Source organism: Adelges cooleyi, unplaced genomic scaffold (genome assembly GCF_023614345.1).
Source record: "Adelges cooleyi isolate 19-005CV unplaced genomic scaffold, UGA_ACOO_1.1 ACOO_flye_CR_arks_rails_tigmint_CR_PRNA_40, whole genome shotgun sequence".
Taxonomy (NCBI): domain Eukaryota; kingdom Metazoa; phylum Arthropoda; class Insecta; order Hemiptera; family Adelgidae; genus Adelges; species Adelges cooleyi.
Genome location: NW_026096079.1, coordinates 505973 through 529401, shown reverse-complemented (window position 1 = coordinate 529401; position 23429 = coordinate 505973). Strand labels below are relative to the sequence as shown.

The 23429-nt window shown below is 25.5% G+C and overlaps 2 protein-coding genes and 1 long non-coding RNA gene across 5 annotated transcripts in view; all 3 read left to right on the top strand.

Moving 5' to 3' along the window:
• The window catches only part of LOC126841652 (uncharacterized), a 42710-nt gene extending 29867 nt beyond the window's left edge, over window positions 1-12843 (top strand). Inside the window, exons 2-3 of the long non-coding RNA XR_007686215.1 lie at window positions 11886-11967; window positions 12727-12843. This is a non-coding gene — a long non-coding RNA (uncharacterized LOC126841652). The remainder of the gene's footprint in view (window positions 1-11885; window positions 11968-12726) is intronic.
• The window catches only part of LOC126841648 (cytochrome P450 4C1-like), a 63004-nt gene that overhangs the window by 19383 nt on the left and 20192 nt on the right, over window positions 1-23429 (top strand). The window lies entirely within an intron of this gene.
• LOC126841636 (cytochrome P450 4C1-like) lies at window positions 12880-14810 on the top strand. Its single transcript, XM_050578217.1, has 6 exons — window positions 12880-12921; window positions 13040-13289; window positions 13427-13718; window positions 14036-14112; window positions 14187-14376; window positions 14457-14810. Exons 2-6 carry the CDS (start codon window positions 13155-13157, stop codon window positions 14783-14785), a joined length of 1023 nt encoding a protein of 340 aa, XP_050434174.1. The 5' UTR covers window positions 12880-12921; window positions 13040-13154; the 3' UTR covers window positions 14786-14810.

Genomic DNA, 23429 nt, shown 5'->3' with positions numbered 1-23429 from the left:
CCCTTTCATATAATATTATAATGGTATTTATTATAATAAATAGCAAATAAATATGTATCTTAATACTTTTTGTGTTCATTATTTATAGTAGTTAAGCATAGCTCTAGAGTTTATATGTGGATGTTACGTTAAAATAGAATCAAGATCGTATTGAGTAATTAAAAATATTTAGATATGTTTTATTTAGGGTAGAATTTACTTTGATTGTTTACTGTTTTAAAACAAAATTGGAATACACTTTGTTCTTTTAATAACATAATAATACACAAAAAACAAAACTCTTTGTAGATCATAAAACATGTATTACTAATTAGGTAGTGTTTTGCTTCTCAGTATATTTTTATTAGCTTTGAATATTGAATGATAGGGTGTACCTACTTAAAATAATATTCAACTATATTATAATAAGTTTTTTTTTTTATTCTTATGATGAGGCATCATTAAACATCTAATTGAATATATTTTATTTTGTATAGGTATACAAAAGGTTATAGTATTTAAATTTACTGTTTTTTTTTACTCAGATAAAAATAATTCAACATACCACCCTTCTTCCAGACCAAAATTTTAAATAATAAGAGGAGTTTCGTTGAGTATTATTTATAGGTAATAATAATATTTCTATCCGTTTTAATTTTAAACTTAAATAATTAAATAATATTGAAAATATAATCTTTGAAGCAATAAAACACAGTAAAAATATGGTTTTAAATTATTAACAGAAGATATTTAATGCCAGCTTTAGTGTCTTGTAAAGATTACTACATAAAATACTGTAATATTAAATGTATTTAGTTTTGTCAGTAAAACTTACTTGTTGAAGTACGAAATCCATATTTTTGGTTGCTGATGAAATTATATAATTATAAAGTTTGTAAGTTTTAAACACTTATAGTAAATTTTTGAAATTTTGGTTCTTTATAAAAGGTTTTTTTGGAATTTAATATTTTTCCCGAGCATGTGCATCCATAGAAATTGTGGGGGGGGGGGACTAATCTTGAAAGACATTACTTTTCCACCCACAAAAAAAAAAAAATTTAGCATTCTTTAATACATAACTCTTCAAATAATGTTATATATACACACTTGATGATCAAAATATATTATATTTATGTTCATTAGATATTATTCACATTCAATTTAGTATTAATTTGTTCACTATAGATTTTTATTTGGCAAAATTGTTTTCCGCTTTTTTTATGATTTTATTATTAATATTTTAATCTTATCATTCTTATACAACATTTACATATATTTTTTTTTTCCCTTAACTCATTTGAATTTAATTTACAAAATTTACTAAAAATTAAATTAAATTTAGTATGTATATTTTGTCAATTAAATTTTTTATTTCCACTGTTTCTCCTCGATTCAGACATTTTAACGACATATTATTTTTAATATAAATGTAAATATTTTATCCTAAATTTAATGTAATATCTTCGTTAAATTTTGATAACTTGAATCAATTAATTTAGCTAATCTTGGAAGCTATTGTTTGAAAATGTGTTATTCAAAATTACCCAGTAGGACATTTTTACATAATATTTATACCATAATTTTTAAGTTAATTAGCATTTAAAAAACGTTTCGTAATAATACACATTATATTAGATTAATAATAATACGTAAATAAGAGATTTAAAAAACCGTGGGAATTGGTTCGTAAAAGTTACACTTACATTGCTGGAACTTCTTAAGAACGAATTTTTAACTTTAAAAAACTACAAAATTGTGTTTAAAACCTAATACATTTTAAATTATAATCTGATTGTCTGATTTGAATATTTCTAAAAATGCTTCATAAAATACATCACGAACATAAACTTTAAATAGCAATAACTTTTGAACAGTATGTTATAAAAATTTTTTTTAACATTTGTGTATTTAAAATATTAATCGACTACAGAATATCCCAACAAATTTAAGGGTTCTCGGTTTAAATTTTAAAAGTTAATACCATGCTTGCGCTAACTACTTATAGTATGATTTTAGATTGAAGCGTTAAATGTGCCTAAAATAAAACCTACCGATATCCAAATATCAGAATTTGAAAAATCAAAATCAACTCTAAAAATTGGCCGTTTTCTTCGTGTTTTAAATAACTTAGAATGCAATATGGCTAAAATCAATTTAAATATAATACAACAATTTTTTTTTAATATTAAGTATTTAAAAACGTGACATAAGGCATGTTATGATTTAAAAATTTTGAAAATAGGTGGAGTTTTCTTGAGTATAGCTTATAGGTAATAATAATCTTTTAACCCGTTTTAAGACTAAATTTTAATACATTTATAATGTTGAAGATATCATATTTGAAGCTATAAAGCACTGTCGAAAAATATAATTTTTAATTAATATCAGATGCCTACTTTAGCGTCTTGTAAAGGTAAACTACATAAAGTACTAAAACTTATTAAAAAAAAAAAAAAAAAAACGTAATATAAATGGATTTATTTTTTGTAGTAAAACTTACTTGTTGAAATGGAAAATTCATGTTTTTGGTTGCTGATGAAATTATATAGTTATATAATTTTACGGAAATATATAATTTTAAAATTTTCACGTTTCGTTGAGTATTGCTTAAAGGTAATAATAATCTTTCTACCCGTCTTAAGCTTAAACTTTAATCCTTGAATAATGTAAACAATATAATATTTGAGGCAATGCAACTCTGTAAAAAAATACGGTTTTAACAGAAGATATTTAAAGCCAACTTGAGTGTCTTGTAAAGAATAACTAAATAAAGTACAACATCATTAAAATGTTTTTAATTTTGGTAGTAAAACTTACTTGTTGAAATGGAAAATTCATGTTTTTGGTTGCTTATGAAATTATATAGTTATACAATGTGTAAGTCTTAAACATAAATAGTAAATTCCTGGTATTCTTGTTCCTTTTATACGTTTTTCTTAGAATTTAATTTTCTATATATATTTGTTCAATACATTTTTATTTCTATTGTTTTTCTTCGATTCAGTCAGTAATTGAATGTACATATTTAATATTTTTTGTTATAAATATAATATTCTTCATTATGTTTTTTTCTCATAATGAATTTGTACATTTAACTTTTAAATGAGGAATTTCAATGACACATACTACACTATATTAAAGGACTTTCATTGTTTCATACTAAAACCTATACATACCCATATCGCATCCCCGCTTAAAAAGTAACATAACTCAAAAAACATTATTTTTGAGATTATAGCATATTTTAAATAAATATCATATCATTATTGTGTAAAAACGTCATAAGTTTATTATTATTTTTTACCGATAGATGACGCGCGTCACTTATGGTATAACATTATTTTACATTATGTTCTCTTTTTTTAAATGACTTTATTAAAAAATGGCATTTTTCCAGTTATGTCACTTTTCAAGCGTGGCTGCGATATATTAAAAAAATAACTATACTAAAAAAATGTATTACAAATCACAATAAAAATTGCACACGTCTGTTTTTATTAGCTAATTAAATATATTAACCAAATTCTTCTTAAAATCAAATCAAATTTATTCTGAACAAAAAATTAAGGATTATAGTATTAATATACTAATTTCATAAAAACAATATAAGATGTTGTTATTATTATTATAATTTTGCTATATTTTCAAAGGGATTATTACTGGCTTGTGTCAAACATTAACTTTTATTTTTATACTTCTAAAATGAATACACCTATGTAGAGCGACATAACTTTAAATGTATTAGCAAAATTATCCTTAAAATCAAATCAATTTTATTCTGAACAAGAAGCACACAAATCTCCTGTTTCGGAACAATTATTGGATACTAACCATAGCATAAAACCATTTACAAATTTAAATAGTTTTAAAGAACTTAATATTTGAGAAGCAATAGTTACTTTCTGTTATAATATTTTCTTAAAAAACGGGTTTGTTTAATTTTACTCAAGATACCTTATTATACTACACTTTGGTGTTTTTTAATTAAATATTAAGTTTGGCTCTTTAGCCTGTTAATTTACTTTTTAAAATATAATACAAATACGCGGAATAAATAAAAAGTATGTTTATTAAAAAATAATGTGAACTACCAAGTTGCTAATTTTAAAAACTATTGTATAATTGTATATTGTTCTACATTTTAATAAAATAAAACAATTGTTTTAATTAACCTTGGGGTTTCCTACTAGCGATATACAATGTATTCTTGGAAATTTCCTAGTGGAAATTAAATTTTACCTTCCTAGTGGGAAATTTTTGAGTATATATTTTAACAACCAATCGAATTTTAATAAAAACCAATACCATCTATTTATATTATAGTTTAATAGGTTAATAATATAGCTAAATCTAAAAATAACTGTTGGTTAAGTATTTTATTTTCATTAATATTTAAATATGTATTATAGACACATTATTATGATTCCTATTATTTTAATAGTTTTCAATCAAGTAATTATTGACGATTCAAGTGTAATAAATAAATAGGAATCACGATAATAGTGTGTATAACAGATATTTATATTTATATTTAATATTCAATAGATAATTACGATTCTTATTAAACATCGACAAGCAAAGAAATTTGAATAATTATTTTCTTTCTTTGGTGTTATCTGCTGTGATTTCATATTTCATATCATCGTTTCATTTTCTTCTTTCTTGGTCACCAGGGTTGCAACTACATGAAATCGTTTGTTTTATTAAAACACATTTTATAAGTATATCATTTTTTGTAAATCATCGTATGTCGGTTTTTTTTTCTGAAAAAATTTAATTAATTTCTGGAATTACCTTATTTCGAAAAAAATTTAACATTCGCAGGTAATTTGTTATAATTCAGAATGAATATGAGTTCCTTTTGCGTAAGAGCTTCGTATTGCTCGAAGAAAGTAAATATTAATTGGCTTAGATTCGACTAGAAATTCATATACTATTTTTCTAAAAAAATTATTTTATGAACCTAACCTAACCAATAGCTTCTCAAACAGTAACTTTCTGATATATTGGCTTCTGATATAGATTTTATTTCGAACAAAAATTTCAGTAAATCATTCTAGATAAATATATAGTTTTCAATATCTTTAATTACAGGTTAAGTTCTTGATTCTAATTGAACGTAACATCCTTCAACTATCCTTAAACGAAACTCTGACATCCTTCGACGTAAGGTATTTTTCCTTTTTAATTCCCAAAAATAAGCTTGAAAACATTGTTAAAACTTGCTTATTACCGCTATGCAATTTAAATATACTGATTACCACTTAAAATGGTTACAAGTTTGTCCCATATTTCTTTAGGGTATATGTGAGGTTGGAAAATGCACGCAGATAAAAATACTACTACACTCCACTTCCCCTCCCATTTTAACTTTTAAACTGTTATAACTTCAAAAATAGTCATCCGAAAATGGTTATCGACCAGTCAAATTTTATAATACATTATGCTCTATTTAAAAAAGTAATAATATATGTACGTTACCATCCCAGTTACAAAATTTGCTATCAAAAAACTTAAGTTGGGAGGGGTGTCGAAAAAAAAAATGAAAAATTGAGATCACTTTGTATAAAAACAATATGAAAAAAAAATTTAATTATTTATTTAACCCAGTGAGATACTGGCTAGTTCATGATAATGTTTGATGTTTATGGATATGTTTGATAAGTAGTTTCTGTCAATTACAAACAATTGCTTATTGTCATATTGTCGGGAATCGGTGATTTATTAATCACCCATGCCAACCGAAACCCATGCTAACCGAATCAAGCAATGTTCATGCGCGTCACAGTATGCATTTAGAACTACGCTCCCTAAAACTGCATTCGTTTTGAGAAAATTGCAATTTTCAGATTTTTTCCTTTAGTTATACTATTAGTTACACTATAAGACCTACCTTTGTGCCAAACTTTACGTGTCTGCCTACCAGAAAATGTGTTGATTAAGTTGTCGGAGGTTATTTGTTGTGTTCATTTGTTTTGTTTGCGGGGAACCGCTGGCTGACGTATTTTTTTTTTCATTGTTATTTGAAATGTTTGTTGACCAGTCGATAAAAGAGATAATGAATGTAAATTTTATGTAAAAATTAAGATTAAAATCAATGATAAAAAAAAAAAAACTACTGACATAAAATATACACTAAATTAAATTTAAGGAAAAATGTATAAAAGGAACCAGTGTATCAGAATAGTACTATTTGTGTTTTAAACATACATCGGTGAATCCATAATATCATCATAAATTACACACTGTATAGCTATATAAGTTCATCAGCAAACATGAACTTTACATTTCAACACGTAAGTTTCACTACCAAAATTAAAAACATTTTATTGATTTTGTACTTTATGTAGTTATTCTTTACAAGACACTTAAGTTGGCATTAAATATCTTGTTCAAACCATTTTTTTTTAAAGAGTTTCATTGTCTCAAATATTATATTTTTTATATTATTCAAGGATTAAAGTTTAAACTTAAGACGTATAGAAAGATTATTATTACCTTAAGCAATACTCAACGAAACGTCAAATTTTTAAAATTATAGCAATCATTTCACGCCTTAGGTCACTTTCTTAAATACACAATGTTAAAATATATATTTTTGGTATTATGTTTAAATTTTATTGCGCCAATAAACATTGTAAGTTAGTTCAAAATGTTAGACAAAGGACATATTTTGAGACACTATAAGTTTTTTTGACTTTTAGATGTTAGGTGTTATTTTATAACGCTTAAGTCTTAAATCATACCAGTAGTTACCACAAAAATGTTAAACAACTTTTTAATAATACACTGTTCAAAAGTTATTGTTATTTAAAGTTTTTGTTAGTACTCTATACAGAAGCATTTTTAGGAATATTCAAATCAGATAATAACTCTAATCAGAAAATCAGATTATAATTTAAAATGTAATATGTTTTGAAAACATGTACTATTTTGTGATTTTTAAAATAAGAACTCAAATGGAATACTAACTTTAATTTAGTGTACAAACACACAATAGCAAATATAAAAGAATGACATAAAAAATTTATCACAAATGTGTATGTTTAGCTGAATATTATTAAACTATATTTTTTAGTACAATAATATGCCTCTTAAAATGTAAACAGTTGATAAAATAGTTTATCATATATGAACACTATTGTATAATAGTAATAATATTTTGTAACAGGTTATCACAATTGTGTATGTTTAATTATATGTTATTAAACTATATTTGTTTGTATTATAATTTTATGTTTCATTTCTACCGTCTTCTTCTTTACTGCAATGTATTAAAATAGTTAATATTTATAATATATTTAAATTGATTGAAGCCATAAAAAAAATTATAAGTTGAAAAATTCCAATTCATACTTCGCTTAATTTACAGATATATTCTGTGAGCTATTTTTAATACATTTTACAAAAGATATATAAACTAAAGTAAAACGCAACGAAACTCGGTAAATGTCGAAAAGTCGGTGATCTGTAGATATGAATCGCTGGTCAACCAGACTATCACAAAACATTTGATTGTGTTTGGTTTTCTGTGTACTCACCTATCGGACAATGCGATCATAAATAAGTATTTTATTGGCTCCTGGTCTTCGGAAACCAAAGATATGTAATAATATTTAAGAGAAAATTTAATATCTTTACAAAGTCATAGCTAACGACTAGATGGATGAAAATAAAAAATTCAAACGATAACATAATTTAAAAACTTTTACCCACAAATTTATGGAATTATAAACATATGTTGCCATTTGAAAACGTGATCTAAACCCTTTTTATCGTATAAGGGATGGAGATAAACAATTTCAAAGTATTGAAAAACATAGTAAAACGTTTATCAAAAAGTATAGGAAAAAAATAATTTTCAAAATATTCATATTTCCGAAAAAATGATGTCTTACGTTGGTTGGATGACCCGGTACAAATGATATCGATATGTAAGTTGGTTCAATCGATGTATAATTATGCTGTTTATGCAAAAGAGTCAATTTTGAAAATATTTGTCGCTTACGCTCTTTTACCTTCTGACCATCGACAAGTTAAACGAATTTATAATACTGTACATACTTTAAAACAAATTTTTGCTTTTTAAAGTTTATGTTCGTGCTGTATATTTTATACCTATATTATTTCATCAGCAACCATAATATTCCTTTGGTCTCTATCTTGAGTACATAATGATAACAAGCATGGTATTAACTTTTATAATTTTAAATGGGAACCAATAAATTTGTTGGAATATTCTGTAATCGATTATTATTTTAAATACACAAATGTTAAAAAAGTTTTTTATAACATACTGTTCAAAAGTTATTGCTATTTAAAGTATATGTTCGTGTGTATTTTATAAAGCATTTTTAGAAATATTCAAATCAGACAATCAGATTATAATTTAAAATGTATTATATTTTATACACATTCACTATTCTGTAGTTTGAAAAAATTAAGAATTCTAATGGAATAACTATCTTTAATTTAAAAGTACAAACACACAATAACAAATTTAAAAGCATTACCTTTAAGTTATTTAAAAAAAATTAATATATTTAGGTTTTAAACTGTTTATAAAATGTGTTGAAAATCAGTCCAAAACAATAATGATATAACAAATATAATACCGAGAGAAAATCTGTAAAATTATATCAGTAACCTTAATGATCATTCTAAAGAACATAAAAAATAACAACAGTCCATATATCTTTTATATTTACACTGGAATATTTATTCCGACTTTTTGTATCTTAAAAGACACATCGCCAAAATAAGGTTAAATTTAATTAACACAAATTACATTTATGTAAGTTGTAAGAGATTGATAGACTTATTTTAATAATTGAAGTTTCAAGTTTATGGCAGGAGGAAAGGTTGAATGTAGTATTATTTTTATCTGCGCGCATTTCTCAACCGCACTTCCTCTCCCATCCTAACATTAAAATTATGATAACTTTAAACATAGTTATCCGAAACTGGTTACCGACCAGTCAACATTTTTGGAATAAATGGTTAATAATTATAAACGGGTATTTTAATAAAAATTAAAGAAAATTAATTTAATTTTAATCAAATTTTTGTAATTTCATATGATATAATTATATCAATATGCATAATATAATAAAATACAACTTTCACAGCTAATTCTAATAGAATAACTATCTTTAACTTTGTGCATAAAGTACAAACACAAAATAATAAATTAATAGAATTACAATTTCAAGTTATTTAAAAAAAATTAAACATAATTGTGTATGTACTATTATTTTTCAAATTTGAGATTATTTTACGACATTTATAGGTCACCTAAAACCTTTATGCCTTTACTAAATGCAATGCGTTTAAACATGTGAGGTCAACCTTGTGTAACGTTCCCTATTTTTTAGTTGATAGATTATCAACATGGTAGGTGAAAAAACAAAATATATCTTCTTGGGCGGCGTTAACACCGCGGCTCATCCGCCAACGAGATTCTCAAAGGCGCCACTGCTCGGAGGTTAAATTATTTATTGTGTATTATTACGTAATGTTTTTTAGCTTGCTCAGTAATTAAAAAATGTAAAAGTCTTATTACCTTTAATAATTTCTGATGCATATTATATTAAATTTAGGATGAAATATTAACGTTTATATTAAAAATAAAAAAACTTTTATATACTTTTAATTATTTTAGAATTATTATCGAAGAGAAACTGTGGGAATAAAAACTAATTGACATAATAATATATACACTAAATTACATTCCAAGAAGAACTTATATACCATCATAATCCTAATTTTGTTTAAAAATAATTTTGATGTGATTATAATAAGAATTGAGTTAATTATATATAAATTATATGGTGGAAGCTTAAAAGTCATTGATGTGGTTTTTTTACAACAGTATTATACCTAGAGTGTTTCAAATAAGTTATGGGAAATAAATAATACAAAAACAAGGAAAAAACATAAAAAAGTTGATTGCCATGTAATAATTGAAAGTGAATAAATTGATGTAAAAATTAGTGTGAACACAAATTAATAGCCATACATGAATAATATATTTGGCTCATTACATTTGTGTTTTAAATCAAAATATCATTACAGAGTACATAGTATTATTTTACTGTATTATTTTGTCGGTTTCCAAAAACATGATTCTTTTATTTCAACGAGTAAGTTTCACTACCAATTTAATGTTTGAGTGCTTTAAGTAGTTAACCTTTATTAGAAACTAATTTTAGCGTTATATAAAATCTGTTCAATTAAAAACCTTAATTTTTTTACAGTTACGTGGTTTATTGCCACACATAGTATATCATCAATAGTATTTTAGTATTAAAGTTTATTCTTAAGGTGGGTAGAAAAATGGAGTATAGTATTATAATTATCTGTACTAAAACTGTGTGAGCAATACTCAACGAAACTCCACCTCTCATTCAAAATTTTAAGATGAAATAACTTAAAAAATGATTATTTTAAGCTGGTTGTCGACCATTACACAAATTCAATTTAAAGAAAAAAACATTTATGAGGAACCAAATTATGAGAAATTTACTATTTGTGTTTCAAACTTATAATAGTGTAACAATAATATCATTAAAAAGTACATAATATTATTTTATTTTATATCTTTATTTTTTCATCAGCAACCACAATATTCCTTTGGTCTCTATCTTGAGTACATAATGATAAAATATTTAATTTTTGTATTATATTTAAATTTATTTGTGCCATAAAACATTGTAAAATAGTTCAAAATGTTAGAAAATGGGCAATTTTTCAGACGCTATTGTTTTTTACAATTTTGACTTTTGGATGTTAGGTGTTATTTTATAACACTTAAATTAAATTCTTGCCTTATAGAGTTCTAACTTAATGTAACTCTTTAAATTTAAACCGGAACCCCATATATTTTTTGGGATATTATGTAAGTAAATATTATTTTAAACACACAAATGTTAAACGACTTTTTTATAACATACTATTCAAAAGTTATTGCTATTTAAAGTTTTTGTTAGTGCTTGCTCTATACAGAAGCATTATTAGGAATATTCAAAACAGATAATAATCGTTATCAGACAATTAAAATTTAAATTTTAGTTATGAATTAGTACTTTATGTAGTTGACCATAACTTATTACAAGGCACTAAATTTGACATTAAAATATACCACCAGTTAATTTTTTTTCAATTGTTTCATTGTCTCAAATAATAAATCATAAATATTATTTTAGTATTAATGTATAAACTTAAAACGGCCAGAAACATTATTATGAAACATTATAGAAACATTATTAACTATTTTGTGATCTTTAAAATAAAAATTCAAATGGAAAACAAACTTTATTTAGTGTATAAACACACAATATCAAATATAAAAAAATGAAACCTTAAAGTCATAAAAAAAAATGAATCACAATTGTGTATGTTTAATTATATGTTATTAAACTATATTTTTTAGTACAATAATTATAAGTTTTTTAAAATGTAATCAGTTGATAAAATTTTGTATCAAATATGAACACTAAGATTAATATTTTGTATCAGTTAACCCTGAATCAGCAAGCTCGTCCCTGTTACAAAATATATTTATAGCTATAAATGCTAAGTGTCTGTCTAGGCAAAGAAAGTCTTATTACCTTTAAAAATTTCTGATGCAATTTATATTAAACAGCAACCATATCATTTTGGTCTCTTTCTTGAATACATAATGATAAAATATGTTTTATTTATGTTCTATTTAGATTGATTTGAGCCATATAACATTGTAAGTTAAATGTTTCCAATTTATATTTTGCTTAATTTTCAGATACATGATATGAGTTATTTTTATTCCATTATACTTACTATCGTGTTAGTTATATCTATAGTAATTTTGCTAAGGAAAAAAAAACTAAGACAATTTACTTTGGCTGCTCAAATACCTGGTCCAAAAGGTCATTTTATTGTCGGAAGCCTGACGATTTTAATTCGACGACAAATAAAGTTTATAAAGAACTTGAAACAATTATGTAAGAAGTAAGTAATCATAAATAAACATTTACAATATGTTTTGTGATATAATGTGGTCTAGTTGCCGAAAAAATGTTTTTGAGTTATAATTTGTTCAAATCTATAAAGACAATATAGTAAAAACCAGCTAATTATTATACAAGAAGTAATTGCTCGTAATTTACATGCAAATATTTGATGAAAAAACGTGATCCTACACCAAACTAAACATGATTTTGAGATGATAAACAATTTCAACGAATATGATAATTTTTTATGGAGTTATTAAAACTATACATTAAGTATTGAAATATTATGAAAAACATTTTTTAATGTGTTCATGTCTCCAATGTTTTTCTGACTTTTCGGATTTATTGCAGAGTTTATATTTGGATTGATAGTCATCGTTCCGCTGTATTGACCACACTGAGTATACGAGTCTAAACGCCAGTTAAAATCTGTAGATATGAACATTTCTGTAAATTTTTGTCGTCGTACAAATTTTTATAACTTTTTAAAGGCAATATAGTAAAAACCGCACATTTATGGATGAAAACACGATATTTCTAATTTAATATAATAACTATTCAACGAAATACTCTTGATGATCATTTTGGAAATAGCTGATAGCCTTTTACCGTGACGATTTTTTAAAGACTTCCCATTGAAACTATTCATGTTAGAAAAAAATAGGGAAACCTGGACTATGATAATTGTGTTAATTATTTATATATGTAATATAAGTAATTGTGGACAAATTTTAAAAATGAATTCATTTTGTTAAAGGTACAAGCATTCATTATTTAAATTTTGGTTTTTTAACAAGTTGGTTGTTTGTGTATCCAACGCCGATGATGTAGAGGAAGTAATGAATAGTTTAAACTGTTTTCAAAAGAATATACCTTATTCGATAATTGAAGACGTTTTCTCGAGTAAGGGATTAATTACAAATAATAATATACATGACTATAAAAGAAACAGGTAAATTATTGTTGTATATAGTATGATATTATAGTTATAAATATTTTGTAAGAAACAAATAGAACATACTATTCCTATTTAATGGAGATGAGTAATTAATAATACGTACGTTATTTAGGAAAATTATAAATCAATGGCTAAAGTATTCAAATTTAAAATCATTAATTACTTTATTCTACGAAGAATCTAGAATTCTTGAACACATATTGAGTGAAAAGAGTAAAAGAAAATCAATGGAACTTGAAATAAGCCAATTTTTCGAACTAGCATCGATAGACACTATTGGAAGAACAGCGTTGGGAGAAGAATTTAATTCACAAAACAAAGAAAACCACGATTTCCGAAATAGTTATGCACGTCTAGCAGAAGTAAAAAATGTTTTGTTTTTATTTTACATTTTTGTAGCAAAATAATCCAGTGGAACAGAAAAGATATAATTTTGGACTGACAATGTTGTTATTGAATATCTGTTAAAGAGATTATTGTTTTTATTTTGTAATTCCAGATCTTTGCATACCGACTTTCGAATCCGTGGTTTTTAAGCTCAAGTTTATTTTCACTGTCATCGAAAAAACATGAACAACGAAATAGTCAACATTTAATGCATGAATATGTGAATGATTTAATTCAGAAAAAAAAAGTCGAACTCAATGAAAAAGATAAATCTACCATTAACGGGTGTCGTGATGAAGGTTGTAGTTATCAAAAGCCGAAATATCTAATTGAAATTCTGTTAGCAAACGAACATCAAGTAACACATAAAGAAATGAAGGACGAACTTATAACCATTATAAGTGGTAAGCAATATATTATTTAAACTCTATAGCGGTAAAAAGTAAATTTTAGCTTTGTGTTCTAGCTTATTTTCGGAGTTAAAATTATTGGTGTTACAGGTATTTTAATGATGTATTATAAATTATTATGTTTTTGTTAATACATCATAGGTTGTACTCAAAATATACTTATGATGATAAAACATAAGGAAACAATTCATCTCATTCTTTTCAAATTCAAACCTTCTCCCCTTCCCAAAAAAATAAAATGTTAACTTACAATAATAACTACTTCCAAAATTCTGTTAAATAAACGTTATTTAAATGAATTTTTGTTTAAGCGGGACATGAAACAACTGCAAAGGAAAATTCATTAATTATATTTATGCTGGCTCATCATCAAGATGTTCAACAAAATGTAATTATTTCTGTAATAAATTACAAATCCATATTTATTAAAAATTAAAATTATTTAATTATATTCGACCCTAGGTTTATCAAGAAACAAATTCAATATTTTCTGATGGTGATTTTAACCGATCGCCTACATACGAGGATTTACAAAAAATGGAATACTTAGAACGTGTAATCAAAGAAACCATGCGACTTTATCCAGCTATTCCTTTTGTGCACAGACAAGTACAAAACGAAATGATGATTGGAAAATATCTTATCCCGGCGGGTAGAACCTATTAAAAATAATATATTTTTTTTAAATTGCATGTCCCTAATTAATAGTTGTCAAATATTATTATGTTACAGACACAATTATTACGATTCCCATTTATTGTTTGCATTTAAATCCCAAATACTATAAGGACCCAGATCAATTTAATCCTGACAACTTCTTACCTGACGTGTGTCGCAGTCGTCATCCTTTTGCATACATTCCTTTTAGTGGTGGCACAAGAAACTGTATTGGAATGAAATACGCAATGCTCCAAATGAAGACTGCGATATCTACTCTTGTAAGGTCCTACCGTTTTTCGCCATCAAAGAAATGCCCTACTCCGAAAGATCTTAAATTATCGTGTACCATAGCACTGGAATTTAGCAACGGATGTTATGTTAAAATAGAACCAAGATCGTAATTGGTAGCTTATAGTATTTACATATTTTTTAATTATGTAGAATTTACTGAAATTGTTTACTATTTTAGAAACCAAATTTAAATACCCTTTTTTTTGTTATTAAAATTATATTATACACAAAGAAACAAAACTCTATGATAATAATATAACATGTCTTACGTAGTGTTTTGTTTCTCAGGGTATTTTTACTGGATTTCAAAATTGTATAATAGGATGTATAGTTACCGGAGATATCTTAAAAGGGTATATACTTAGATTTAAAAAATCAAATGTTATGGGCTGGAAAATGTTTTGGAGTACAAAAAAGCACTTGGTTCTATGTACATTAGTTATAATTAATATGTATTTATTAAAGTTATTTAACACCTTTTTATATATTATAATGGTTATAATTATTATAAATAGCAAATAAATATGTATCTTATTATTTTTTATGTTCATTATCAATGGTTTACCAAAAATCGAATATTACAATTTTTATTTATAATCTATATTATACAAATAGTAAATTATACAATTTAATATTAAATCAACTATTGTTAATTTTACTTGTATTTTATTTCGATATTGTTTCTACTGTTGTGACCAGAGGGCATGTAGATGCAGTTTTTATTAACATAAAAAAACGTTGATACATTAAATTGAAACGTTCTGTGTGGTAAATTAAAATATGTTGAACTGAAGAACCCTTATCTTAACTGGCTTGATTTATAAGCTTCAGGTAGGTGGCATCCAGTTAGTATTAATAATGTTATTTCTTCCGGTATTCACTTAACTCCATCGTTATTCATCGTATTTTTAATAAATGATATTTCTTTTTTTTTCCATCATTCTTGCTGTTTGTTTTTGGCCGATGATGTAAATTCTATACAAGTGTTTGTTGAGTTGTTAATAGTCGCAATTAACAGGACAATTTGAACATAACTGGGTATTGTAAAAGTCAAATGGTCAATGTTTGAGTATCTCTAAAAATGTTCAGATCACTTTTTGTCGTAAACGATCTTTTGAACTGTTTACGTATAATATAGATGGTGCTAATCTTATAAATGTTTCGCATATTGAGGATCTTAGTGTATATCATCAATAAATTTGTTACATTTTTATTCCTTTTTGTATAACTTTATTTCACCTTTATCATTTGCTCTTTAGTGCGTCAATTAAAAAAAATATATTATTTAATTATGTTAGAGTTCTTTAAAAAGAGTAAGATAAAAATTGACCATCACAGCAGTCATCATCATCACGGAAGTAAATCAAAAACTAGTTAATTAACTGTTTGATTTAATCAAATTTAATTAAAATTTTAAATCTTATTAATTTAAGACAGGGAAATATTTTAGTTTAAGATTCTAGAAAATTATTTTGATTAATGTACATTTATTTCAACTTGTTGTGATAATTTCTACAACATTAATAATTTGCCCTACAAACCTAGAGTTGCTACTCGGAGGAATTGGTCCAGTATTAAAAAAGTTACAGTGTTTACAGACACAAAAAAGCCTACACTACAGTAAAACCAATATCTTATCGGCTTTGCATAGAAGCTAAAAGTTACTTTTATAAATTTCAGTTATTTAAATCTCTACATGTTTTTTACTCCCATGGTGGCGCATTCTGTTCACCACAAAGGTTTATTGTAACGGAAATAAACATTTTTATTGAGTACAAAAATTGTAACTAAAATCGTCGACATTTCAACAGCATTCCTAACGTGAGATTTATGTCACTATATTTTGAAAAAAAAAAAAAATGTGGAGGTCCCACGAATTGTTTTGGCAATTTCTTACAGTGCTGGTATATTGATACCGTGCATGGTTTTGACTGTACTGTTTTGAACAAACTAATTTAAGGTTTGCGTCGAAGCGTTTATTTAAAAGTGATTTTATCAGTTTTATAATATATAATTCCAGTAGACCGATGACCTAACCGTCCTCAGTATGCTCTCCAACCTCACTGAACTGCCGTTTTTTTGATAATTGTATTAATAAATATACAATAACATTTTGACGAAAATCTTTACAATTGATAATAGTAGGTAGTATAAGTACACGGCCGAAAACAAAACGTTTGTTATAAAATATCTATGTCACGTGGCAAACAAAATATGTACTACAGTCGTTTGCACGGTGAAATTGTCTCCTTAACTATTCATAATCACTTTACATTAAACGTCGCATAAAACAAAATAATTTATTTTGCATAATAAGATTGTGTGTGTTCGAGAGACGGCCAGTCACAAAGCGGACATATATTTTTATTGGTCTATCAAGTAAATTACTTAGTTAATAAGAAAACATCAGCTTTATCTTCCATCTTCTTCATTGTAATTAATTTCATTCGTGTTTAGTGGTAATTTTTATAGTTTGTGTTCTTCTTTTGGGGGATAATAAGACTTAAGCCAATAAAGTGTTTGCGATATTACCACAATCAGTCGAGAGTGAGGTAATTGTTTAAGATTAGCAAACATTTGAAAAATGTTACTTTTTTAAAGAAAAAAACCCAAAACTATTTTTTGATATAAAACAAATAGTATACAAAATGTTGTACATATTTCATTTCTCCTTGTAACTATTTGATCTCCTTGGATTTATGTTGTAATGGGAAGCTAAATGTGAATATTTTTTTTAAAAACTTTGTTGATTGCATTAACTGGTTACCGCATTCTGAGTTGCTACGTATTGGGTATTGTTATTTTCTATAAATGTATTTCATTCAACACAATTTACGTGCCGTTTTGACTGTATGGATGAAATTTAAAATTACTTAGAGACATTTGTAATATTTACCGAGTCAAAAAACAGGGAAAGCGGTTATACTCGAAGGCTCAGAGGATGCATTTATGTTTGTTTTAGGTACATTTATTTTGTACTAATTTTTATTAAATTACTGTGTGTATACCTGTTTAAAACTTGAGGGTTATACCTTGTTATAGCCGACATTATTAGATAGAATTGGTATTTTAAACTTTTGTATAAAATATACAGATATTAGTTTAGATTATAAAGTAAAACATATTCCAATATACCAGTGATCGGAATTCACTGGCATATTAATTATATGTTGTTTCAACTTGACTTTATATTTGTATAAACTTTTTTTTTTTGTATAATACCTAACCTAACCAGATTTGTATCCATAAACAATCAGACAATTCTAAATAACATTTAAAATGTTTTCATAATAAATTAATCGAACAGTATTTTCTTTTATTTGAACTATTATTATTGTTGCTATAGTAGTTTCCAAAATAAACAAATATTGATTGTTGATAATAGTCGTCAACCTTTACAAGACACTAAAGTTAGCATTAAACATCGCCTAATATTTTTTCAAACCATATTGTTTTACAGGGTTTCGTTGCCTCAAACATTTTTAAATTATTAATATTTAAGTATTAAAGTTTAAACTTAATACGGGCAGAGATTTTTATTCTCTTAAAGCAATACTCAACGAATTAATTGATTTAGCAAATATATTGGCTTGACATAGAGTTTCATTAAGGATAAGACACTTAATATCTCTTACAATATCCGCAATTTTATAAATTTTCGTTTTATGATGCATATTAAAGTCTCAATTTTTTACAGCGTCCAAATTTCTTAGTCTGAATCTATGTTTAAAATTTCAAAAGCCCATTATAAGAGGAAGCAGATGGGTTCACGAGAGTTAGAAAAACCGTGGGAATTGGATCGTGAAAGTTACACTGACATTGTTGGAATTTGACTCGCGCACAACTAATTAAATAAAACTAATATATAAAGCAATTGTTATAACATCCATTTTAATTTGACCTTAACTAGAAACAAACATAATGTTTAGATAGATAATGTAATTTTTTAACTTTTATTATTTTATTTTAATATTATTTTATAATTTGTACATGTGTATATTTACAGTTAATATAACTTGTACTTAAAATAATATTCAACTGTATTATAATACGTAATTTTTTTTATTCTTATGATGAGTCATCATTAAACATCTAAATGAATATATTTTATTTTGTATAGGTATACAAAATGTTATAGTATTTAAATTAACTGTTTTTTTGTACTCAGATAAAAATAATTCAACATTCCACCCTTCCTCCAGACCAAAATTTTAAAAAATAAGAGGAGTTTCGTTGAGTATAATTTATAGGTAATAATAATATTTCTATCCGTTTTAATTTTAAACTTTAATAATTAAATAATATTGAAAATATAATCTTTGAAGCAATAAAACACAGTAAAAATATGGTTTTAAATTATTAAGAGAAGATATTTAATGCCAACTTTAGTGTGTTGTAAAGAATAATTTAGCTAATCTTGGAAGCTATTGTTTGAAAATGTGTTATTCAAAATTACCCAGTAGGACATTTTACATAATATTTATACCATAATTTTTAAATTAATTAGCACTTAAAAATCGTTTCGTAATAATACACATTATATTAGATTAATAATAAAACATAAATAACAGAGTTAAAAAACCGTGGGAATTGGTTCGTAAAAGTTACACTTACATTGCTGAAATTTAGGCTGCGCACAAACGTGTGGTCTGTTATAATTATTTAAATAAAACTAATTTATAAATGCCATTGTTATCAAATCCATTTTAATTTGACCTTAGCTAAAAACAAACATTATGATTAGATAGATAATGTTATTTTTTAACTTTTAATATTTTATTTAAATATGCATTTATAATTTGTACATATTAAGTATATTTACTGATAATATTATTCCAACTCATTTTAAAAACATTTTCAATAGTATTATAATACTTAATTGTTCTTATTCTTAAGATGAGGCATCATTAACCATCTAAATGCATATATTTTATTTTGTATAGGTATACAAAAGGTTATAGTATTTAAAAGGTTTTGGTATTTAAATTTACTGTTTTTTTGTACTCAGATAAAAATAATTCAACATTCCACCCTTCCACCCTTCCACCAGACATAAATTTTAATTTTAAATAACTTTTAAAGTAATTATCCAAAATTTATTTTCATTAACTAACTTCCAAACTGTCGCGATTTAAGAATCTTGTTGGCGGTTGAGCCGCGATTTAACACCACTTCTTATTATGGCCTGAAAAATGTATTACTTTTGTTCGCCTATTTAGTTGATAATCGATCAACTAGGGAACAGCGAAAGTTACACGGCTGACCTCACATGTTCAAATGCATTGTATTCAATAAAGGCTTAAAGGCCTAAGGCGACCTAAAAATATCGTTAAAGAATCTTAAATTTGAAAAAGAATAATACATTTACAATTATGTTTGAATTTTTTAAAATAACTTAAAGATGTTTAAATTTGTTATTGTGTGTTTGTTTTTTTCTAAATTAAAGATAGTTATTCCATTCAAATTCTTAACTTTAAAAAACTACACAATTGTGTTTAAAACCTAATACATTTTAAATTATAATCTGATTGTCTGATTTGAATATTTCTAAAAATGCTTCATAAAATACACACGAACATAAACTTTAAATAGCAATATCTTTTGAACAGTATGTTATAAAAAACTTTTTTAACATTTGTGTATTTAAAATATTAATCGACTACAGAATATCCCAACAAATTTAGGGGTTCCCGGTTTAAATTTTAAAAGTTAATACCATGCTTGCGCTAACTACTTATAGTAAGATTTTAGATTGAAGCGTTAAATGTGCCTAAAATAAAACCTACCGATGTCCAAATATCGGAATTTGAAAAATCAAAATCAGCTCTAAAAATTGGCCGTTTTCTTTGTGTTTTAAATAACTTACAATGCAATATGGCTAAAATCAATTTAAATATAATACAACAATTTTTTTTTAATATTAGGTATTTAAAAACGTGACATAAGGCATGTTATGATTTAAAAAATTTGAAAATAGGTGGAGTTTTATTGAGTATAGCTTATAGGTAATAATAATCTTTTTACCCGTTTTAAGATTAAATTTTAATACATTTATAATGTTGACGATATCATATTTGAAGCTATAAAGCACTGTCGAAAAATATAATTTTTAATTAATATCAGATGCCTACTTTAGTGTCTTGTAAAAGTAAACTACATAAAGTACTAAAACTTATTAAAAAAAAAAAAAAAACATATTTAATGGTTTTTAATTAACTACAGGTGATATTTAATACTATCTTTAGTGTATTGTAAAGATTAACTACATAAATTACTAAAACATTAAATGTATTTATTTTTTGTAGTAAAACTTACTTGTTGAAATGAAAAATTCATGTTTTTGGTTGCTGATGAAATTATATAGTTATATAATTTTACGCAAATATATATTTTTAAAATTTTCACGTTTCGTTGAGTATTGCTTAAAGGTAATAATAATCTTTCTACCCGTCTTAAGTTTAAGCTTTAATCCTTGAATAATGTAAACAATATATTATTTGAGGCAACGCAACTCTGTAAAAAAATACGGTTTTAACAGAATATATTTAATGCCAACTTGAGTGTCTTGTAAAGAATAACTAAATAAAGTACAAAATCATTAAAATGTTTTTAATTTTGGTAGTGAAACTTACTTGTTGAAATGGAAAATTCATGTTTTTGGTTGCTTATGAAATTATATAGTTATACAATGTGTCTGTATGTTATACAAAGTCTTAAACATAAATAGTAAATTCCTGGTATTCTTGTTCCTTCTATACGTTTTTCTTAGAATTTAATTTTCTATATATATTTTATCAATAAATTTTTATTTCTATTGTTTTTCTTCGATTCAGTCAGTAATTGAATGTACATATTTAATATTTTATGTTATAAATGTAATATTCTTCATTATATTTTTTTTTCATAATGAATTTGTACATTTAACTTTTAAATGAGGAATTTCAATGACACATACTACACTATATTAAAAGACTTTCATTGTTTCATACTAAAACCTATACATAACCATATCGCACCCCCGCTTAAAAAGTAACATAACTCAAAAAACATTATTTTTGAGATTATAGCATATTTTAAATAAATATCATATCATTATTGTGTAAAAACGTCATAAGATTATTATTATTTTTTACCGATAGATGACGCGCGTCACTTATGGTATAACATTATTTTACATTATGTTGTCTTTTTTTAAATGACTTTATTAAAAAATGGCATTTTTCCAGTTTATTATTTATTTAACCCAGTGAAATACTGACTGGTTCATGATAATGTTTGATGTTTATGGATATGTTTGATAAGTATTTTCTGTCAATTACAAACAATTGCTTATTGTCCTATTGTCGGGAATCGGTGATTTATTAATAGAAACCCATGCTAACCGAATCAAGTAATATTCATGCGCGTCACCGCATGCATTTAGAACTACACTCCCTAAAACTGCATTCATTTTGAGAAAATTTCAATTTTCAGATTTTTCCCTTTAGTTACACTATAAGACCTACCTTTGTGCCAAACTTGACGTGTCTGCCTACACAGAAAGTGTTTTATAATTTTGATGATGAGTGAGGAGTCAGTCAGTAACAAAAATAAAAACTTTGAAATTGTTCCTTTTTGAAAAGGCCTAATATTCAGGCTCAAATTTTTACAATATCTTAAACTACTCAAGCTCTTAAACTACTCTATGTTTCACATTTCAAAAGCTCATCTTAAGAGAAACCAGAGTTAGGAGGGTTAAAAAAACTGGGTAATTGGATCTTGTAAAAATACACTGGCATTGTTTGAACTTGGCCTGACGCATTGCCGGGCGATCAGATAGTAGTAGAACAAGCTCTGCGTTGGCCGAATGAACTCACCAAAAATACAAACTCTTCAACACATTTTTTTTGGTATAACAAATGTAGCTTAATTAAAAATATATTAGTGTTATGCTGGCTTGGTTCTAAGTCGATAAAGAATAAGGGTAGTGCCGCAGTGGTAATTTAGTTCGACCCTATAGTACATTTACTACTTGTAGAGCGTTGAAACCAAGAAGTGATAACTCTTGTTTTATATCGTCAATCGGAGTAGTATGATGTAGGTCTCGAAAAACCACTGTAAACGGTTTGTCTTGTTGCATTTGGAAAGTATTAAAATCAACATTTTCTTGTATAAATACACTCACAATTTTACGGTAGTCGTCTGATAAGTTGGTTTGTAGTTTAAGCCTTTAATAATGCATTTACAACTAAACTCCTTCGAAACAACTGTCTTTTGAACAGCTCCGCAAAAGCCTTAATAATTTAAATATGATTTATGATTATTGGTGGGGGGGGGGGTTGGTTTTTTTGGATTTAGTGAATCACTAGTTTGTTCGATTTCCATGTTAATATTATTATCAATACTTGTGTTGATTAAGTTGTCGGAGGTTATTTGTTGTGTTCATTTGTTTTACTTGCCGAGAACCGCTGGCCGATGTATTTTTTTTTTTCATTGTTGTTTAAAATGTTTGTTGACCAGTCGGTAAAAGAAATAATGGATGTAAATTTTATGTAAAAATTAAGATTACAATCAATGATAAAAAAAAAAACAACCGACATAAAATATACACTAAATTAAATTTAAGAAAAAATGTATAAAAGGAACCAGTGTATCAGAATAGTACTATTTGTGTTTTAAACATACATCGGTGAATCCTAAATAATATCATCATAAATTACACACTGTATAGCTATATAAGTTCATCAGCAAACATGAACTTTACATTTCAAAAGG

Bases quoted from the DNA above. Each gene is read 5' to 3' on its own strand.
- LOC126841636 (XM_050578217.1), top strand. From the start codon at position 13,155: ATGGAACTTGAAATAAGCCAATTTTTCGAACTAGCATCGATAGACACT. The intron at 13,719-14,035 runs GTAAGCAATATA...TTTTTGTTTAAG, and splicing joins ACTTATAACCATTATAAGTG to CGGGACATGAAACAACTGCA. The intron at 14,377-14,456 runs GTAGAACCTATT...ATTATGTTACAG, and splicing joins AAAATATCTTATCCCGGCGG to ACACAATTATTACGATTCCC.